We start from the raw sequence: 20,582 nt of genomic DNA on the forward strand, positions 1-20,582 counted from the left end.
ACGAAGTGGCTCAAGACACTTTTCCCGAGGAAGAGGGATTTGAAGTCTCAAGGAAGCAGAAAAGCAGCAGGGCAGGATCAGGAAGGGGGGTGGAGGGCACCTCTCTAAAGGATGGGCACACAAGGTAAAGGGTGACTGACTATGGCCAGAGCGCCAGACAGCAGTAGGGGAAAAGAGAAATACCAGAGAGCCTCAAGACAAACCAAGGAAAGGGACCTCACTCTCAGGCAATAGGGAGTGAGTGAAATACTTTAGGAAGGTTCTAGAAACAGCCATTTCTTTTTCTGTGAAATCTATGGATTATGTGGAATGAATGTTTCTGAACTTGTGCATCCTTCAGGAGTGTGTGACAGCTGGATCACTGTAACCTCTGAATCTCCTCCAACTAAGATCTGTCTAGCTTTAAATCCTGTACTTTGTGCTTGTTTATAAAAGATGTTTTGAAACATGAATTCTAATATTCAATAAGCGTGTTCAAACATCTCACCTCCTTCCTAAACTTCACTTCCGTCCTCCTTGAGATAGTGGACTAGAGGCGCCCCCAATGCCAGGATTTCAAGTATTACCTAATCCCACAAAAAAGGCTCATGTGGAAATACTCCTCTCGGGTGGGAATATTCATCTCCCCATCGTTAAGGATGCCCCATAACATTCACTGTATTACTAGGAGTGAGGTTCTCCACCGCGCCGGCCACCTCATTCCGCGTTCTTCCGACGGGAAACTATATTTCTTCGGGTTCAAACTCCCCTTAAACTTTGGCGGCAGCCCGAATGGCTACTAAAGAGACCCCACTTCTCACGTACCCGTAAGGATAAATAAACCCCGCTCCGCCAGACCAACGGCCGCTGCCCGGCCCCGCCTCCAGATTCCTCACCCGTAGGATTCCCGGGTACCGCCTCCTTTACCCCGAGCCACCGCCCACTTTACGCTTCTGGTTGCGGTGGGGATCTTGGAGCCGGGCCCAAGTCACGTGGCACCATGGTCACGTGCCTGGCAAGATCACGCGCCCAATTCCAGGTCAAGTGTGAAGCGAGCGCTGGGCGCGGGAAGGACACCGCACTTTAAAGAAGGCCGCCCGCACCCGCGCACTCTCGCGAGATCTGTGAGATCACGTGACGGCGTGGGTGCGGCGCGCCTTCACGTGACAGGCTCAGCCGGCCGCGGTGGTCTCTTTGCTTCCGCGGGAGCCACAGTGACTGGGCCTCTTCACCGCGGGATCTGCCAGTCTCACGGCGGCACCTAGCCCGTCCCCCAGCGCACTCCCTCCGGCAGCCCAGCCACCCGACCCCGCCCCGTTCCCGGTCAGGTGGCCCTGGTGCCCATGGCGGCTCCCGGTAGCGCCTGGCGGCAGCCGCTGCTCCTACTATTACTCGGTGAGGGTCAGGCCCAGAATACGGGTCTGCAGGGAGGGGAGGGGCTCCAAGCGGTCTGGGGGCTGCGCGGTGGGGCTCGGGAGTTTGGGAGATCTGCGGGGAGAGTGTTTCGGGGAATGGGGAGGACTACTCGGGGTACGGAAGCTGCGGGCTCGGCCCGGGGGACGGCGGGCCCGCGACTCATCACCGCACACGCCGAGGTCCGCGCGGGGCACCGACTGGAGCCCGCTTATCACTGATAAGGGCATCGAATCCAGTTGCCCAGAGATGGACAAGGGAGGGTCGATGTTCTCAGCCAAGGGCCGGGTTCTGCCCTCGGGTCTCTAAATGGGTCAGTCAACTCGTTTACTGGGATGGTAAGTTGGAAATGACTTGAGTGACTTGGTGGTTTCTGGAAGGTGTGCTTTGTTTCTTTAACTTATGGACAAGTTTAGCCACGGAGGTCCAGGTGAGGAGCTGTGCGGCCCGAGACGCCAGGACCTGCGCGGTCCTTTGGTGCTCGCAGTGGATAACCCACCTGGCGCTTCTTACACGGATCTTAACTGGAAGGGCCTAAGGCGGCGTGAAGATCCTAGCCTTTTAGAGTTCGTCCTTGGTACTTTAACCTTCGCCTGTTCTTCAGTGTGACCTGCAGTGTTTGTGTGTGTTACTGTGAACCTAAATTTGTGTTGGAATGACTTCAAGTTATCTAAGAGTTTAGGAGGGCCCGCAGTCGACAAACTGAGAGGGAGAACCAGGCCTCAGCTTCTCCACGGCAGTGTGCATTTCTAGTGAACCCTTGTAAAGAGCTGCTGCCACTGTTATGTTTCTGCGGGTTCCTGGGAGTCAACATGAGGGACTCCATTAACACGTTGGGAAGCGTCTAGCATTCACAGAGGCTGTCACTGGGTGCTCAGTATTTTATTGATTTAGGGATTTTGTTTTCATTTGTATGTCCTAATTGGAAAAAGGAATATGTGCTGTTACTTAAATGGGAATCACTACACGGTTTGATTTTAAGTCTGTTTAGAGGGCCTCTGTAAGTCTCATTCTGCTCTAAAATTCTGTGTGACCGAATGGATTTTGATTTCATGTGTTCATTTTGCCTGTTGTGTAAATTAGTCCTTTTGAGTTGCGTGAGGGACGACCTTATTCCAGCAGTGAACCTGAAGCCTTGCCCTTTACTGGCTGGTGTAATTAGTTACAAGAGGAGTTGGTGGAACAAGTTTTGTCATGTCAGGGCAGCTGCATTGTTCTTTATTAGAAGAGCTCAAAAGCCTTAGGACTTGAATATGTTGTTTCATGTTTCAAAAACCTTAAAAATAAAAAGCTTATCACTTCTCTACATTATAATAGCTTGTAGTATTGTGCATGTAATTATCTTTAGTGCTCATTGCATCATATCTTTTAAGTTGTATAATCAATTAAAACTCAACTTTTAGAAAGGTCTTTACCTTGAATTTGGGGCTGTTTAAATAATGTTTATTTTAATTCACAATTTCACCAAAAAGCATCTTTTTAAAAAATATAACTTCTGAATTACTAATTTCTCCTGCATTAATTTTTAGAACCTGCTTACACCTTCTTTTGTGTTTCAGTACTTGGTAGAAAGCATAGATAAGCATGATTGAAACTTTTTGATCTTGCTATACTAGATCAATTGTGATTACATAATTAAGTGTGACTCTTTAAACCATTGAAGTCAATTGGATGACTTCCTTTTCTTTTCCAAATGCAGAGCTGTCACTTAGGAAGTTTGAAAAGTTTTATGCTAATTAATCATACCCTTGCTTGTGGGAATTTGTCAGTTACCCCAGGTTTGCTACAAAATTCTTCTGTAGATTTGAGGTCAATATTTTGGGTCCATAATTTGAATTTAAATTGTTAGTTTTATCTGAGGCATTATTTCTCTCTCTGTTGGAGTCCATAGAACTTGATTACATGCTACAGCATGCACTTTTACTAGAGCATCGATTCAGCTGAGTTGAAGTTATTTTTACATGTGTATTTCCCTTCCCCATCTTACATCCTACCTTGTGCCTCACACAATAGTGGTCCCTAACCAAATGTGCATAAGTCAGCTTTTTAGAAATATACTGTATATACTCATGCCCTGCCCCTGGAGGTTGTGGTTCATTTCAAAAGTAGTGAGTGTTTCATAATCTGGAGCATATTTGCTTGCTCACTACCTGTTGAAGAGGAGGCAGGGTTCAGCCATGCCACTTACCCTGCAGCCAGCCCAGACTAGCATGGGAGGGACATGATCTGAGTCAGCAGACCTGGCTCTGTACCACTCACTAACTGTGTGACCTCGTGTAAGTTAGTTAATGTTTCTCTGCCTTAGTCTGTCTCTATCTGCAAAGGAGAATCATCATAGTGTCTACCAATTAAGATTGTCAGGATAATTTGACTGCAGAGTGCTTCGAGCTGTACCTGGCACATAGCAAGTGCATGACAAGTGCTTGTTAAATAAAATACTTATTTGACATTTTGTGTGAGATACTGAGGATTCAATGATGAACTTGATAGACGAAGTCTGTATGGCACTGGCTAAATAATAATAGCTAACATAATCAATGCTAATGCCCTGTACTGAATGCTCTGCATGCAGTTGGCTCACTTGTTGCTCTAATGACCCTGAAGTGTCAGCGCTCTTACTTCCATTTCACAGGTGCCTAAACCACGGGGGTTTAGTAGTTGCTACTGGCCCAGGGTCATCTACCCAGTAAGGAGTAGGGGAGTCTGTCACAGAACCGAGATCTCTTACTCTGAAGCAGGCAGGTTTCCCATAGCTGCACTTGTTTTAGAGAATGGACTTCCTACAAGTAGGAGTATTTTAAAGGAATAAGACAAAGTTACTCCTTTATATGATTCTTGGAGAAATAGAGTTTGCATATTAATTAAGGACTTCTAGAGATTAGTAATTACCCATAGGCCAGGGAGCTAACTTTGAGAGGGATATCTGTCAAATAACTGCAAATATTTTAAGTAACTTGAAATGGGTCCTTTTTTCTTTTTCTCTCTTTTTTTTTTTTACCTACTACCCCTATTATAGATTTAAAAAATAAATAAACTTCTGATCATTAACATAATCTCAGAATTTTATGTTCTAATGCTCCAATAAACATTTTTCTCTTGACCAAAGTTGGTTTCTGGGGTATGTTTCTTGTTTTAATAATTGAACATTTCTTAGCCTCTCCAGAATAAATGTGGGCATCTAGTGCTGCTAAAGCTTATTTTGTTTTAGTAATACTTCGTTTTTCTTTAAAAACTCAGACCCTCAACATATTTTACTAAATGAAAAAATGATATGACTGAAAGTTAGTTAATGTAAAATGTTTCCTAATGAGGTGCTTTCAGTCAGTAGAAAGTTTTTTAATGACTCAAGAGAACTGTTTTATCAAAGGGAATCTTGGTGAGAACTGACCTGTGTGTGCTCCCATGGGAGGCAGTGACCTGCTGTACCCATGGCACACGAGATCTCATGTGACCGACCCTCCAGCTGAAGTGCCAGGGCCAGGTGAGGGCATCTCAGGCCTGAGGAAGCCTGTGCACAAGGCAGGCTGTGGCCCACGTATACCATCAGTTGGGTCAGTTTCCAGTGTCTCTGGCTTCAGGGCCTGTGCTTTATTTAACACATGCTTTTGCCTTGTATCTGCTGACCCTGCTTTTCTCTCTGGTACACTTACCCATCTTCTCAGGAAGCATGAGTTTTAAAAACCTTTAGTGTGTCAAAAACAAGATACAGAATAATTTTCTCTAGGTGTTTTTAATGAAATATTCAATTTATTGGAAATGCTTTTAGTGTAATCTTGTGGGTTAAAACTATGCAAATCAAAACAAAAAAATTGCACAGGTTTTCTTGTTTGCCATAGTTGGCTTCATTTTGGTGTAGCAACTTTTATTATGCACATAAATTTAGGTATTACCTTTACCAGAGGTTTATGGGAAGATATGTGAGGTTTCTGGCTACACTCTTTGCTTTAGGCTTGAATTATTTTGTGAAAGCCCCAAGAATAAAATGAATTGGTTTCATTGGAAACATTTACTTTGCTAGGGACAAGGGTCTTAGAATAAAAAGTTAATTGAGTGTCCTCTGAGTATGCTGTGTTCAGAGTGTGCCTGAATCATATTTACACTTAGAGTGATCAGAGCCAGATGTGGAAATGGTTGCTTCGTAAAGGGCATGCAGGAGCTTGTAGCAGCAGAGAAGCCGGGGGAGGGGAGGGCACATCATTTATGAACATACACTGTACACTTCTCTACCATAGTGATCAGATTACATTTGCTTCTAAACTTCTTGATATCAGGGTCGTGCGATAGGAAGGAGCCAGAGATGGCACTGGCCCTTAAAACTTAAAAAGCAAATATTTAGCCATGATAACTCTCAAGCTAGAATGACCTGTGAGAACTTTACTCTGTCCCATGCCCTGAGCATATGGAGGCCCTGTCTAGACAGAGTGATGTCCTAAGATCACACAGCCAAGTCTAGGTTCAATTGAATTACTATTTTTTGAAGACTTTTCTGAAGTTGGACAAAGATCTTAGATCTTTGAATTCATGACTTCTTGCCACACCACCAGTCCATGAGAGGTAAAAACAAATCTAACTTTAAGTAGCAGTTTAGGTCCACAGTGAAATAAACCATGGATTTCTGTAGAAGGTCAATATTGAGGTTGAGTTGTGCTTCTAGGACCCCATGGAAGCTCCTGAGGAATGGGTGTGGTGTGCCTGTGCCCTAGGGTGACCCAGAAATAACGTGTGACTTTCTGTTAAGTATTCTGAAGTAAAATCCATTATTGTTACAGTTGAAGACAACAGAAATACCCTAAGTATTTCTAAAAATGTGTTTGGTAATTGTTGTCTTTTCTGGAGTTAGCAGGCCTCCTGGGTCGTGCATCAGCAGAGTTTGTGGTGAAAGATGGCAACGGGACAGCTTGTATAATGGCCAACTTCTCTGCTGCATTCATGACCAACTATGATACCAAGAGTGGTTCCAAGGTAGGAAACACCACATTGAGTATATGCATGCATATGTGTGTGTTCGTGGGCATAAGAGAGGAGATTATTTAAATTTTTCAAGTAAATGTTTGAAAAATTATCCCACTTTAACGCAGTTCTCTTTATATGAGTTCCTTCTTGGCTCATTAGCAGCGTGTACTATTTTATATACAGAAGTTGCAGTCATACAAACCATTTTGTGTTCTCCCTTTGCTCTTTTACTATGAGCTTTTTTTAGTTTTCTTTGTAATAATACTTCATTATATTAACCTAATTTGTTAAACCATCCCTCTATTGGTAGTTAAATATTTTTACATTCTTTTTTTCATACCTAGTATATAGCTTTGTAATTATAGCTTTGTTGATCTGTTAAATTTGCTTTATATAAACTATTATGCTCCAAGAAGTGTATGTAAATGATTGATGTGCAATGCTGTAACTGTACTAATTTGATTAAAGTGTCTCTTAGTTTCATTAAAACAACTGTACTTCTACAGGATGAGTAAGGCTTTTGCAGTTTCTAGATTGATTGATCGATAGATTTATAGAAGATTTTATTTATTTTTATAGAGCAAGAAAGGGAAAAAGAGACAGGGAGAGACATTGATATGAGAGAAGCATCGATCGGGTTGCCTCTTGCATGCCCTCAACCACTGACCTGACTGAATTGAACTGGCAACCTTTTGCTTTGCATGCTGGAACTCTGTCCACTGAGCCACACCAGCCAGGGCACATTTCCTATATTTCTAATAAATAAGCAGCATTTGTTTGTATTTCTTTCTTGATCATTACCTTTTACCTATTGTTCTTCATCAGTTATCTGTTGTTCTATTTAACATGTACTCTTTAAAATATATCCCTAATTCAAATTTTATTTTCAATTCTTTATTGAAACCACTGTTTACCTCAGTTTCAATAGCACCATATCTTTTTACTGCCACTCAGAGGGCAGCAGTGGGGCCAGGATTGCTGGAAATATCAGCAGTCTCTTTAGAGCACTCTGGACTTTGTGCCAGCTGCTCAGCCTCATTAATTCATTTGTACGGGACTAGATACAAATGCGGTCTCTGTCAACATAGAAGAAAATTGGGAAGGTTTTGTTCTATAGAAATGTCTCATATTGTAAAGACTTGTCCAAGCACTTTTGATTTTAATTTCTATTCACTTTTTTTTTATGCTTGGATTTTTAAAATGCTGATTTGTTATATCTTAATTGATACACAAATGGGATCATCCGTATGCTGCTGTTTTGTGTCTTTACTATTTCACAAAGCACATCTTTCTCACCTCATGTAGTTTTGTCATTTTCTTAGGACGGCATTAGTATAGTTTAACCATAGCTTTAGTCAGTCCAGTTCATTTTGATGGACATTAGGTTGTTTTCTAGTTGTTGTGACAAATAGTAAATTTAAACAATTTTATGTAAAGACATTTTCTTTGTTTAAAGAGACATATTCTTTAAACAGTTCTGTAGCAAACAAGTAGTAATAGCCTTTTTCCAATCAAAATATACACCTTATCCTAAGCCCAATATTACTTATTTGAGTTTACCAAGGTAACTTTAGTTTTAATTCTGTTCTGTTGCAAATTAAAATACTAATGAAGAAATTGTAATTATATGAAAAATTAAGTCAACTTTGTTTTACACTTGAATTACTTTTCTATTACTGACATGTAATGCTGACTTTCTTTAGTTTTTGTTTATATTAAAAGTACCTTAACAGTGACATCTGAAATGGAACTGAGGAACTAAGTTTATGTCAGACTTACAAAAGATCTTTATTTAGTGTTGCTGAATCCCTTTAATAACCTACATTCTAATTGGGTTCTGTTGTCATTGTGTTTGTCCTAGAATGTGACCTTCTACCTGCCATCTAATGCAGAAGTATTAAATAGCAGCTCCTGTGGTAACGAGAATGCTTCTAACCCCAGTCTCATGATTGCTTTTGGAAAAGGACATAAACTGACCCTCACTTTCACAAGAAATGCAACACGTTACAGTGTCCAGATGATAAGTTTTGCTTATAACTTGTCAGATCCAGAAATTTTCCCCAATGCAAGCTCTGAGGGTAAGAACAAAAGTTAACTAATTATGAAGTGAAGAAAATTGGGTTAGGGTTGTATCTAGAGTTACTTTTAACTAAGTACTTCGGATATTTAAAATTGAATTCTTTTTAAATATAGAAATCAAGACTGTGCAATCCATAACTGACATCGTGGCAGACATAAATAAAAAATACAGATGTGTGAGCAACCACCAGATCCACATGAATAATGTTACTGTCACGTTCAGTGATGCCATTATCCAGGCATACCTTTCAAACAATACCTTCAGCAAGGAAGGTAAGACACTGCCCTTTGCCCTAATGCCCGTTAGTCTGACTCCACTGAATGCAGAAGCAGCTTTGTCCCCTGGTGCCTGAGGGAATTGTGTATGAATGAGTATCTGTATAGCTGGGGACAGAGCAGGCCAAGCTTCTGTCTTAGGAGAGCTGTCCACCAAACCTTTTCTTTTCTCTGTAGAGATGACCTCTTTAGATTAGAATGGACAAATATTGATCAAAAAAGGGTGAAAGGGCAAAGCAATTGAAACTGTCTCTGGGTCTTCCCTTGTTAGAGCTAATGGGGTCCAGGGTCACAGAATCTCTTCTAATTCAAGACAGCTGTCTTTACAAGGAGGCCTAGTCTTACCTCAGTCCAGCTCAGATAGGCTCAGGGGCCAGTGGTAGAAGGACCAGGAGTGCCTTTCTGGGGAACATGACACCACTGCCCCCCCCAACCTCCACCCCTCATATGCACTTGCTAACCCAGCTCCCCTGGTGGGCTCTGAGGTCAAACACAGGGCTTCAGCCCCATACCCAGCTCAGTGGTCTTGGCTAAGGTATTCAACCTCTCATTTCCTTCACTTGTAAAATAAGGATAATAACCTGTCTCTGGAGGTCATTAGGATTAAAAAGGAAATTTATGCCAAGTGATTATTTCAATGCCTGGCACAGAGTAAGTAATAAACAGGGTTATCAGTTACTGTGACTTCAGGAAATTCTCTTCCCCAAATTCCATCAGTCAACCCAACATTTTCTGTCATTTTCCTGAGGGTAAGGAGTTGATAGCCTTGGGGAAGTTGTGTCTGCCTGCTAGAGAAGATGTGTTAAGGACAGCACCTCCTTCTAGTCTTTTTATTGAATTTATCAGGGTGACACTAGTTACATAGGTTTCAGGCGTACAATCCTGTAGCACATCACCTGTATATTGCATTGTGTGTTCACCACCAAGTCAAGCCTCCTTCCCATCACCATTTGTTCCCCCTTCTCCTCTTCTGCCTCCCCCTCACCCACTCCTTTCCCTCTGGTAATAACCATACTGTTGTCTGTCTATGAGGTTTGTTTTGTTTTGCTTTTGCTTAATCCCTTCACCTTTTTTACCCCAGCCCCGCAACCTCCTTTCAGTCTTTACACCAGCTGCTACCGATAGGCCTTTGATGAGTATTGTTCCCCAGTGGTCTTATTGAAGACCCAGAGTGACTGTTAGAGACTCCCTAATTTGTGCCTTCACTAGAACTAATTGGCAAGATGAACCTGTCAGCCCTTTGTGCAGCTCATTACAGTCCTCAGACATGTGGGTGCTCCTAGCAGGGCTGGCAAACTGGCCTGCAGGCCTGGTCCAGCCTGCCTCTGGTTTATGTATAGCCAGTAAGCTAAGAATGGTTTTTATCCCTGTAAATGTAAGATTAAAAAAAAAAATCAAGAGTATTTCATGACATGTGGAAATTCTTTGGAATTCAAATTTCAGTGCCCATAACTAAAGTGTTACTGGAACACAGCCATCCATGGTCATTCACTCACCTATTTCTGTGGCTGCTTTCATGTTCATGGTGGCATATCTGAGTTGGGACAGACACCCAACAGCCACAAAGATTAAAATGTTTAGTTTCTAGCAGAGCTAGGACTAAAAGAAACCAAGAGTAAGTGGGAGAATACAACTAGTAGCAAGTGTGCAGGGCTTAAAGGTGGAGGTCAGCATGAGCTGGAGCAGCAGGGGATTTTGAAGCAAAAGGGCTCTACCTTTCCACTATGCAGCCTCTTCTCACACCGGGCCTGGGTGAGTGTGCCTCTTCCACAGGAAGGGCTGATGGAGTGTGAGGGCTTGTCTTCTCGTGCTGGCGTGGGCAGTGTTTGAGAGCAGCAGGCCCTCCTCTGGCATAGAAAAGGTGCCGTTTGTCAGACAGTGGCTAACCCAGTGGGGTTAGATCAACGAGCTAAACACTTGAAGTTGTTTGTGTTCACAACAATAAATCTCCCAACTAGCAGAATACATCTTGATTGCATCAGTCTTCTGGCTCAGGTCTCAAGAGCAAAAGGATAAAGCAAAACTGTCAAAAGGTCATAGGAAATGATAGCATCTCTGGGCCTCAATGTGACCATTCATAGATACAGCTCCTCACCTTTACAACTTGTTGTCTTATTGCTTTGAAGCCTTCTGAACACAATTAGAGAAGACCAGGCATCCCCTGTCTGGGCTTCCCAGTGTGGTGCATTGAAAGTGAGATGCCATGTCACCAGGTTCATGAAGGCACTGGAGCCCTGTAATGGGGCTAGCATTTTTAGTCTAAAAACAGATGTGACAGTAGAGAGACTAATTTTGGTTTTTGGTTAATTAATCACTTTGTTTTTCCAATAGACTTTATTTTTAGAGCAGTTTTGGGTTCAAAGCAAAATTGGATGGAAAATAGAGATTTTCTGCCTATCCCCCGTCCCCACACATGTACATTCTCCCCACTGTGAACATCCTGCATTTTAATTACTTTTCTAATGGAGGACGTATGCCCTTGATTCCAAGTGGAATCAAGGTACAGGTGTGAGGCTGTCCTGAGACCTGAACCCCAGCCAATAGCCCCTTCCCTAGAGACATGCTCATGTCCTATATAGGTTTACCTGGGGCTTTGGCCTTCCAGCTGGAAGTCCTTGGTTGTTTGGAGCTCATGGGCGCCAGCCGCTATGTTCCATCAAGTTATTGGTCAGAAGTTTGGTCGCTGAGCTCACCCTCACCTGTGGGACGGCTCTAAGACACTCTACCCACCTCCCCATGTTTCATGGTTGTCCCCCCTTGTCTAGGCTTGATTCAGTTTTGTTAAATCTACCTGTGCCGAAATGTATGTTCTTTAGAAAGGATATCTTGATTCTTTTTCACAGACACTGCAGCACTTCCTTAGTAAATTCTAGGAAGAGGAGGGTTAAGAGGCATCCTAAAGTTACACAGAATAGCCTGAAGAAGTTGAAGTTTCCTTCTCACCGTAGTTGGGAATGCTGGGTGAAGTCACAGACGCATCTGTGTACCCTTCACTGAAAAAGATGGTATCCTTATGGGGCTTGTGGCAGTCATTTCACTATCAGGTCACATCAGTGTAGTGCTAAGAAACAGGAAGTCAGCAAAAAAAAAAAAAAAAAAAGCAAAGCAAAGCACTCCTATCTGACAGGGGCCCTTTTAAGACTCTTATACGTACTTATGCCTCTTCTCTTGAGAGCTGCTCCTACCCCACCTCTCAGACAACTATGATTTCTTGCTTGACACACTGTTTTATGGAATTTGGTCCTCCAGTGGCCTGGGTCCTAGGACTGGCAAGCAGCTGCTCAGGGTGGAAGTGCAGGGGAGTAGTTGAGGTCTCTGAATCTCAAATATGAGCTGGCACTCCATAAGGAGGAAGGGTTTGCACTGTATAACAATATAGTAATTGATAACATGATCTGAGTCCTTTTTTAAATTTTCCAGTTATAGTTGACGTACAATATTATATTAGTTTCAGGTGTACAACATAGTAATTAGACATTTTATATACCTTATGAAGTCGATCTGAATTGTTTTTAAAGCTCATCTGCTAGCATGTTCCACAGTTACTTGTCATGAACCTGACTCAGAGTCTGATCCTTGGGGAGCCTAGCCAGTCGGCATGTCATCACACCACTTTTTGTCTGTCCTCGGTGTCTTATTGGTTGTTCTTTTGACAGTGGTTGGTATTAATGTTACTTTGCAATTAAAGAGACTAGGATTTTTCCTAGAAGTGGGAGATTTGACCTCATATACTACCATGGCAGCATAAATTACTTAAAATACTTTTATTTCTATTAAAATTGACCCATTTCTTTTTTTAGTTTTTAATCTCCTTCTGTGGCAGTTTACTTCTTAGATTCTTAGGTACCTTTAAAATATTTTTCTTGTCAACTAAATTGAAATCTGTTTCAGGGAAAAGATCATTTATCAAATATGTTAGGTTTATTTTTATATCCCTCTACTCTGTTCTACTCATGGATCCTTAATAAATTGTTGAATTGACACATTTGCAATAAATGAGTAAATTTTTGGTCATAAAAGCCTGTTGAGAGTTTTTATTTGATGAACTATAGGTTCAGGATATTAAAGTAGGCTTCTGTGGTCTTACTTAACAGTAGTGTAGTAGTTGCTTCAACCAGATAGCCTTTATTCATTTTGTCTTTACATATTTATTGTCTTATCCAAGAAAACTCGGGTACTTAAGAGATTTTATTTTAAAAGGAAATAAATAGCCAAGGCTGCACTGACTTTCCTGTCAATTTTGTTATGAGGATAAGTTCTGAAGAAAACAGGTATCTTCTTTCCCGAAGGTCTGTTAAAGTAGGGTAGATGATTATCATTCTGGAATGGTCTTGAGTGTAGCTCTGCCTGGAGAAAACCAGGTGAGTGAGTCACTGTTCATCAGAACTGGATTTCCAGACCCAGACCCATACTGGGTTAGTAGGTTTGGGGTGAAGCCCCTGTAGGCATCTGGTTTTAATAGCTCAGGAGAAGATTTGGATTTATTAATCTTTTTATCTTTAAGATTTGATACATGGGTACTTGTCGATTCGTCTATGACCATTAGAAGTTCAAAATAGAAACAACTTAAATAGAGTTCATTAATTTCACTTCCTACCCAATTTGGCAGTATTTCTTCTTCCTTCCTTAGGAACCAGGGTCTCACTCCTAGTCTAGTTTAAATGGAAGGATTTGATGCCAAATCATCTCTTTCTGTTCGAGACTCCTTAATCACAACATTCAGGTTTATTTGAATATCTGCTACTGCCTGGAAGTCATTAGGGGCCTTTAGGGCATGTAAGCTTTAGAAAATGGTGAGAAGAGCATCTGGAAGGGTGCATAGCCCAACAACCTCCTCTCCGTTGTTTCCTTTGTGGGGAAAACTGAGAGTGACCCAGGAGCAACCTTGGGATCCCCTAGACTTTGCACAGGCCTTCCCACAAGTGGCACTGAATATACTTCAGTGCATTTTATTTGTGATTATCTCCTTGTGGATTGTGAGCTCTCTGCAGGAAGGACTTTGGTATTTGATTAGAAAGTGGACTTTGCTTTTATAAAACCAAATAGAAGGAAGAGGGCATTTTATCCAAACAGATTTCTAAAGTACTGAATTTTTCTTGATTAGGAATAGACCTAATGGTGTTATTCATGTTTCCAAGTGGGTATTTTGTAGCCCACTTTATGGAAACAGTGGATGATTGTCGAATCAGTGTAGGTTATTTCCCCCCATGTGTGTTGTATGGCCATCTCCTCCAGAATTTGGCCTGCTCTCTCGTTTTGATGTGATTTTAATTATGTTGTGTTCTGTAACAGTTTTTAAAGTAATGATGAAGCTATTTTTTGAAGTGCAACCAAAAATGTCGACCTGTAGCTTAGCTCAGGGTAAGAGGCTGACAGTGTTGGCCAGCACACCCGAAGCTGGAGCATCTCCAGCAGTATTTGCCCTGCCACCATTAGGCCAAGGTTAAATCCGTTTCTGAGGGTATTCCCCACCCCACCCCACCCCGTCCTCCATCTAGAGAGGCATTTCACTCTATAAGATTACATTCTGAGAAGGCATCCTGGGGGAATTGAACTTCCCAAGAGTGTGTTAAATTTTCCCCTGTGTTTTGTGGGGTGGTTTCCCATCTCTTCTCCCCCAAGTAAATGGGATGTGGAGGTGGAATGGCAACTGAGAAAGTGTGACCTGGAAGTTTCATTTTAGCCCAGAGTAAGTAGAAGCAGGTGGTGGTAAAGTTATGCAGACTCCTGCCGGACTCCTCACACCAAGTATCTGAGCCAGCTTCCCTTGGCTCAGCCCAGCAGAATTGTGGAAAGGGTTGGAATTGGATGGAAATTGTATGAATATTATTTTAAATTTCTTGATAATTCACAGAAACAAGGTGGTAAAAGACAGAATCTAATTTGGGGGTTGGTGGTATCCTAAAAGTGCTGCATATCTTGGTGTTTTAAAATGTTAAGTAATCTGTAATCTTCATAGAAGGCACCAGTCTATTCTGCCTACTCCTGTAGAAAATTTTTAGTTATTCTACTTTAGGTTCCATCTGCCTTAAATTTTAATTAGAAATTTTTGTTATAAACAATCATGGTCGGTCAGATTCTGAGGAACGGAGTCACATTCAAACTCCCTAGCATGTCCTCTGGGGGAACAAATGTGGCTTCTCCCCACAGACAACACCCCCAAAAACCTGACCTCTGCTGCTCAACCCTGAGTCCTCCTGCGGTGGCCTGTTTGCGCTCTAGCCTCCCTCAGGTCCTGGATTGTTGTTTGCGGTTTTGGGGTTTTTGCTCTCTCTCACTTACTGGGCCTTCTGCCTACATGTAAGTGCCCGCTGGTGTCCTTACCACTCTGCCCCAAATAAAAACCTACAGCAGCTGACTAACCCTGTGCCCCTGGGTCTTAGCTCTGATCTTAGATCCCGGCCTGCAGGGGCTACCTAACACCCATCCTTCCAAGGGCCTCCTCTACTGCTGTCCCATGGACCCTTTGCTGATTGCACTAGGTTTGTGATGGTGTGTGTGTCTAGTGCCTGTCCTTCCTGAGCCTGTGAGCTCCAGCCTCCTCTGCTATTGTTCTGTGACCGTTTCCAGCACCATGCAGTAGCTCAGAGAGCATTTATGTGAATTGTTGCCATTTCAAGTGTTGTGGCTGACTGTCCCAATAGCATGAGACAGTTACGGTTTTCTTCTTGACCTCACAGTAGAAAAGGAATGTTTGTCATGCAGAAGAGGGTAGATCTGTGAACATGGGGCTGTCCTGAGGTGAAATGGAAGTGTGTCCAGTTAAGAACAGTCATGCGACACCAGGAGAAAAGACAAGTGAACTGGACACTACCATCCCCCTCAGCCAGCTCTTGAGACAATAGTGCCTACCTGCCTGCCTATAACAATTTACTCCTGTTCTGTGAGGTGGGGTTATTTGAGAAAGTCTGCTGGGGTCTACAGTAAGCTCAGAAAGGCGGAGCTGGAGTGCAGGGTTGCTGCAGCTTTTATTGGTTCTACAGAATCAGAACTTGGCCTTTCTTCCTGTGAACACTTTGATTAACTCTTCCTTGTCCTTCCAGAGACACGCTGTAAGCAAGACGAACCTTCCCCAACAGTGCCGCCGATACCTCCACACCCCTCACCGTCCCCTCCCCACCCATCACCTCCTCACCCTACACCATCCCCCATGCCTGAGAGCCCCTCTGTACACAAGTACAACGTGAGTGGTACCAACGGAACCTGTCTGCTGGCCAACATGGGGCTGCAACTCAACATCACCTACAAGAAGGACAATACGGTAGGCTCAGCTCTGAGGAGCCCTTTTTCTCTTCTGCATTGGAGTGTTGGTGCCAAGAGTATTGGAATTCGGTGTATTTGCACTCCCTTTTAGAATATAAGTCAGAGAGAACAAGTCAGTGTGCCTGTATCTGTGGTCAGCTTATTGGCACACAGCCATACACACCTTCACACACACTAGCTGCTTTCCTCCGAAACAGCAAAATCGAGTCCTTGTGGCAGAGACTGCTGTGTGGTCCACAAACGCCTAAAACGTGTGGTGCTTGGCTTTCTACAGAACAAGTTTGTTGACTCCTGAGAGAATGTTAACTTTTGGTTCAACTCTTACTACTCAAAGCATTTAAATGTTTTTGTACTTTTCCTTTGAAATGATATTTCTTCCTAATGATGACAAAGTCTGCGGGGCTGTGACAAGTAACTCATGATGAAGGTAAAGTGTGCAACTTTTGGGAGACAGGGTGAGAGAGAAGGGCGCTCGGATCTACTCCACCTTCCCTTTGGGTTCGTGCCATTTTTGAGGGCAATCACAAAGAGCACTAAAAATTGTTTTTGAATCTAGAAATCTGCACTAGTGCAAACTTCTAGTGTTTTTCTTCTGGTTTTGGTTAAAATGAAGGTAGCCTTGAGGTTACTGTTGTGAGGATTGCTTGGGGTTTTTCAGGAACAGGGCATGCGATGGAATGGTAACTGGTTGTTCTTCTTTAGACTGTGATAGGAGTATTCAATATCAACCCAAATAAGACCCGTGTCAGTGGGAACTGCACCACCCAGCAGGTGACCCTGGAGCTGCAGAGTGAGAGCATTAGTCTCCTGGTCTTCCAGTTTGGAATGGTAAGGGTCCACGTTCCTTTGTCACTTGGGGGGCTTTGTTGTCAGACCTGCCAGGCATCTTAGCCTGCAGTTTACTGTGGTTTTCTTTATACTCTGTTTTCTCATACACTTGGTGCCTCTTGGCTACAGTGCCTAAGCTGAGCACACCACATACAAGCCAGAAGGAAACCCTGAGCTTTGCCTTAGACAGGGGGAGTCTTTTCTCTGCCTTCCCTTCTTTGTCAGCTTTTTTGGACCCTCAGCTCTCCCTTCCTCTTTTTTGTTTACAAATGGGCCTTCATTTATTTATTCAGCAGACATTAGGGAGTGCCTGCTGTGTGCCCAATATCCACCATTAACACCAGACGCAGTCTCTTTGGCTATAGAGAGGGAAGGGGCAACTTGAGGTTGCTCAGTTCAGCCTCTCTCACCCCTTTACTGAGAAGCAGCATCTCTGTGTTCTGCACCTTCTTTTCTTTATACCTGCATGAGAAGAATCATACATAAAGTTAAAATAATGTGGGAAAAATAGAAATGAAACTCATGAATATTTATAATATACTATGCTGGTAAACTGTTCCAACAGTTGTGTTTCTCATAATAAACTAACTTTCCTAAAGTTTAACTTTTTTAAAAGGTCGGTCAACATTTGGGGAAAGTTTACTTCTGGAATAACGCTCCTTCAAACCTTTTAGCAGGGAATCTGATTCTGTAAAAAGACCTGGAAGGAACTAATCAAAATTTGTGTTCTTGAGATTTATATGATGCCTTTTATAGACATGGTGCCCTTCAGTTTCACTCTGAAGCTAGAAATATGGGAGATTGAATTTATTACCCAAGTTTACAGTAAGCATGTGAATCTGTTGACTGGTTAAGGATTATCTTCTTTTTTAGAATGCAAGTTCTAACCGGTTTTTTCTGCAAGGAATCCAGTTGAACATGATGCTTCCCGGTGCCAAAGGTAAGATCCCCACAATTCACCTGCCTGTCCAGATGTCTCAGAGCACTAATTCTCACATCCCTTTCCAGAGCCCACCTTCAAGGCCACCAACAACTCACTGAGAGAACTTCAGGCCACAGTGGGGAATTCCTACAGGTGTAATGCCGAGGAACACATTTGGGTCACAGAGGCCTTTTCTGTCAACATTTTTAAAGTGTGGGTCCAGGCTTTCCAGGTAGAAGGCAACAAGTTTGGGTCTGGTGAGTACCCTTGAAGGCAGTGTTTCAGATTGTGAGCAGACTTCAACAGACTTTGATTCTGTTTAGATATTTAACAGTGTTACTCTGTGTTGGCAGGGAGGGGTCAGGGGTGAGGATTCTCCTTCCCAGTCTTAAGAGATTTTAGAGTAAATTTTCCTTCCTGTGTTACCTTGCTTTCAAAATGCCCATCACCATTTCAGCAAAGGAAGTTGTTTTAAGGAATAGTGTGGCTTTTCCCCTTGTGAAATTTGGATATAAAAATGCTGTCTGGTAAGTTTAGTGTCCAGCAGGGCCCAGATGCCATGGACTGCACACTGACCATAATTTCCCAGCCCTGCAGAATGTCCCACCCTGTAGAAGCCCCTCCAAGTGATAGTTGATTGGAATTGGAGCCCCACTCCCTGGTATGATCTTCCCTAGCTGGGCAGTGGGCAGAGGTAGAGAGGAAGGAGAGGCCTCTTGGTAAGGTCCACATGCCCACTGGAGCATGGTGCATCCCCGTTTGTCTCCTCAGTGGAAGAATGTCAGCTGGATGAGAATAACATGCTGATCCCCATCGCTGTGGGTGGTGCCCTGGCGGGACTGGTCCTCATCGTCCTCATCGCCTACCTCATCGGCAGGAAGAGGAGCCATGCCGGCTACCAGACGATTTAGCCCAGCCACAGACCAGCGGAAGCTGCAGGGCCATGTTCCTTCCCCTGAGCTTAGATTGATGTTGAGGGAGGCACACTTTATTGCAAACTGATTTTCAGATCTGCTTTACCCAATGTGAAGTTCATCTTGCAACATTTACTATGCACAAAAGAGTAACTATTGCAATGACGGTGTTAATTTTGCTAACGGGGTTAAATATTTTGCTAACTGGTTAAATGTTAATATTTACCAAAGTAGAACTTGGAGGGGGGTGGGAGGGTAAGTGCTTTTCTAAATGGGCACTGGCTCTACTATCATTTGGCTTTTTAGGGTTCTGGTGTTTGGTCTCTTTATTCTTGACTCAAGGTATAAGCCTTACAAAGGGAGGTTCTCTGGTCTTAACACTTAATAACTGATGAAGGCTGGCTAACTATTAGACTGACGGAGTTAATAAATTAATAGAGAAAGAACATTTTAAAACAGAAGTACTTCAAAAGACTAAACTCTGGAATGGTTAAATTAAGCTTTAGAAGCAAGAGACAGGCCTGGCCCCCACGGGCTGTGCAGCTCAGCACTTGAGCAAGCATTAAAGCGATTGGTCTTTCCATGCTCTGCCACTCAGGAGCTGGCACTTTTTTAAATAGAAAAATGGGTGTTATTTTTATTTACTTTTTTTTTTTTTTTTTTTTTGTAAAGTGATTTTCACTCTTGTTTGAGGTTCAGGATGATCCTGTGTCTGCACTTGTACAATAATCGGTTTCACTCTCTGATTATCTGCTTGCAGCTCAGGTGGGCTGTGCACTGAGGACCCCTTCATGTAATGCATTGCCGTAACAATGCTAATAAAATGTCTCTTTCTTTCTTCGCCTGGACCTTGTGCTTTTGCAGCTCTCAGGATGAACAGTGTGTAAGCTAGGGTGGAGTGGGTGCCAGTAACACTGCAAGTGGGGAATCAGCCCAAGACCCCCTGCTTCTAGGAGAGCCGATATGTAACCCGTCTGCTGGGTGGCAGTTTGAGAATGAGTCGTATCTTAAGGTTGGTCTTCAGTTGTGACAGTACAGCCATAGTGTTGTCTTACCTACACCATGAGAATGAGGAGTAGCAGGGCAGTGCATGGACTCCCTCACAGCACTGTTGGGAATCCTGTGGCTCTGGAGACATGATAGCCCCTTTGAAGATGGACCCTTATCTGGTTCTCCAGGACAGTGGCAGCAGGAGGACCTGCTGGCTGTGCTTGGAGCTTTCAGAGCAGGAGTTTATGTAATTGTAACTTTATTTTTAAGAGGGAGAGAAACTTACTTGTTTTCGCTTCTTTTTGACACAGATTTTTCTTTTTATTACACAGAAAATTGTTCTTCTGTGCAGATAGCCCCTGAATGGAACGGAGGCATGTGGCAGATACTTGGCCGTCATTAGTGGGGTCACCTGAGCCTGTCCTGGAACAAGTGCTGTGTCTCCCAGCACCGCCCCGTGGCCATGTGACCAGCACATGTGGGTGTACCCTACTTTCCTTTGCTAGATCCACAATCTCCCCAACAGGTGCAGCTAGAATTGACCATGTGATGACATCACAGTTACCTCTAGCACTCCCCTAACTGGGGACATGGCCTGCAACCCAGGCATGTGCCCTGACTAGGAATTGAACCAGTGACTCCTCAGTTCGCAGGCTGGTTCTCAGTCCACTGAGCCACACCAGCCAGGGCTCATTTTAACTTTTTAAGCAAAGGCCTGTACCCTGTGAAAATCTATGGGCCTTGATGGCTAAGGCTGAGGGCAGCCTGCCTGCGGGGTGGCACTGGGACTGGAGTACCCCTGACCACCACCCACAGGCCTGTACCCTAGAATCTGTGTCAGCGTGGGTACGAGATTTACTTTTGTAGAGCTTGTAGCCCTGTGTGATTCTTAACTCTAGCAGTCCATTGCAAACCAAGCATAGCAGAGTGGGGCCATGTGACAAATACAAGGTTGGGGCAGGACT

At 43.3% G+C, this 20,582-nt stretch overlaps 1 protein-coding gene across 1 annotated transcript; it reads left to right on the top strand.

The window, feature by feature from the left end:
* The first annotated feature begins 1,039 nt into the window (after positions 1–1,039).
* On the top strand, positions 1,040–19,468 carry LAMP1 (lysosome associated membrane protein 1). The gene is made up of 9 exons (XM_090258250.1): positions 1,040–1,374; positions 6,233–6,354; positions 8,207–8,423; positions 8,539–8,697; positions 15,744–15,961; positions 16,666–16,791; positions 17,665–17,731; positions 17,800–17,970; positions 18,485–19,468. Exons 1-9 carry the CDS (start codon positions 1,323–1,325, stop codon positions 18,622–18,624), a joined length of 1,272 nt encoding a protein of 423 aa, XP_090114376.1. The 5' UTR covers positions 1,040–1,322; the 3' UTR covers positions 18,625–19,468.
* The last annotated feature ends 1,114 nt before the right edge of the window (positions 19,469–20,582 follow it).

Source organism: Furipterus horrens, unplaced genomic scaffold, assembly GCF_987537825.1.
Source record: "Furipterus horrens unplaced genomic scaffold, mFurHor1.1.pri manual_scaffold_12, whole genome shotgun sequence".
Classification (NCBI taxonomy): Eukaryota; Metazoa; Chordata; class Mammalia; order Chiroptera; family Furipteridae; genus Furipterus; species Furipterus horrens.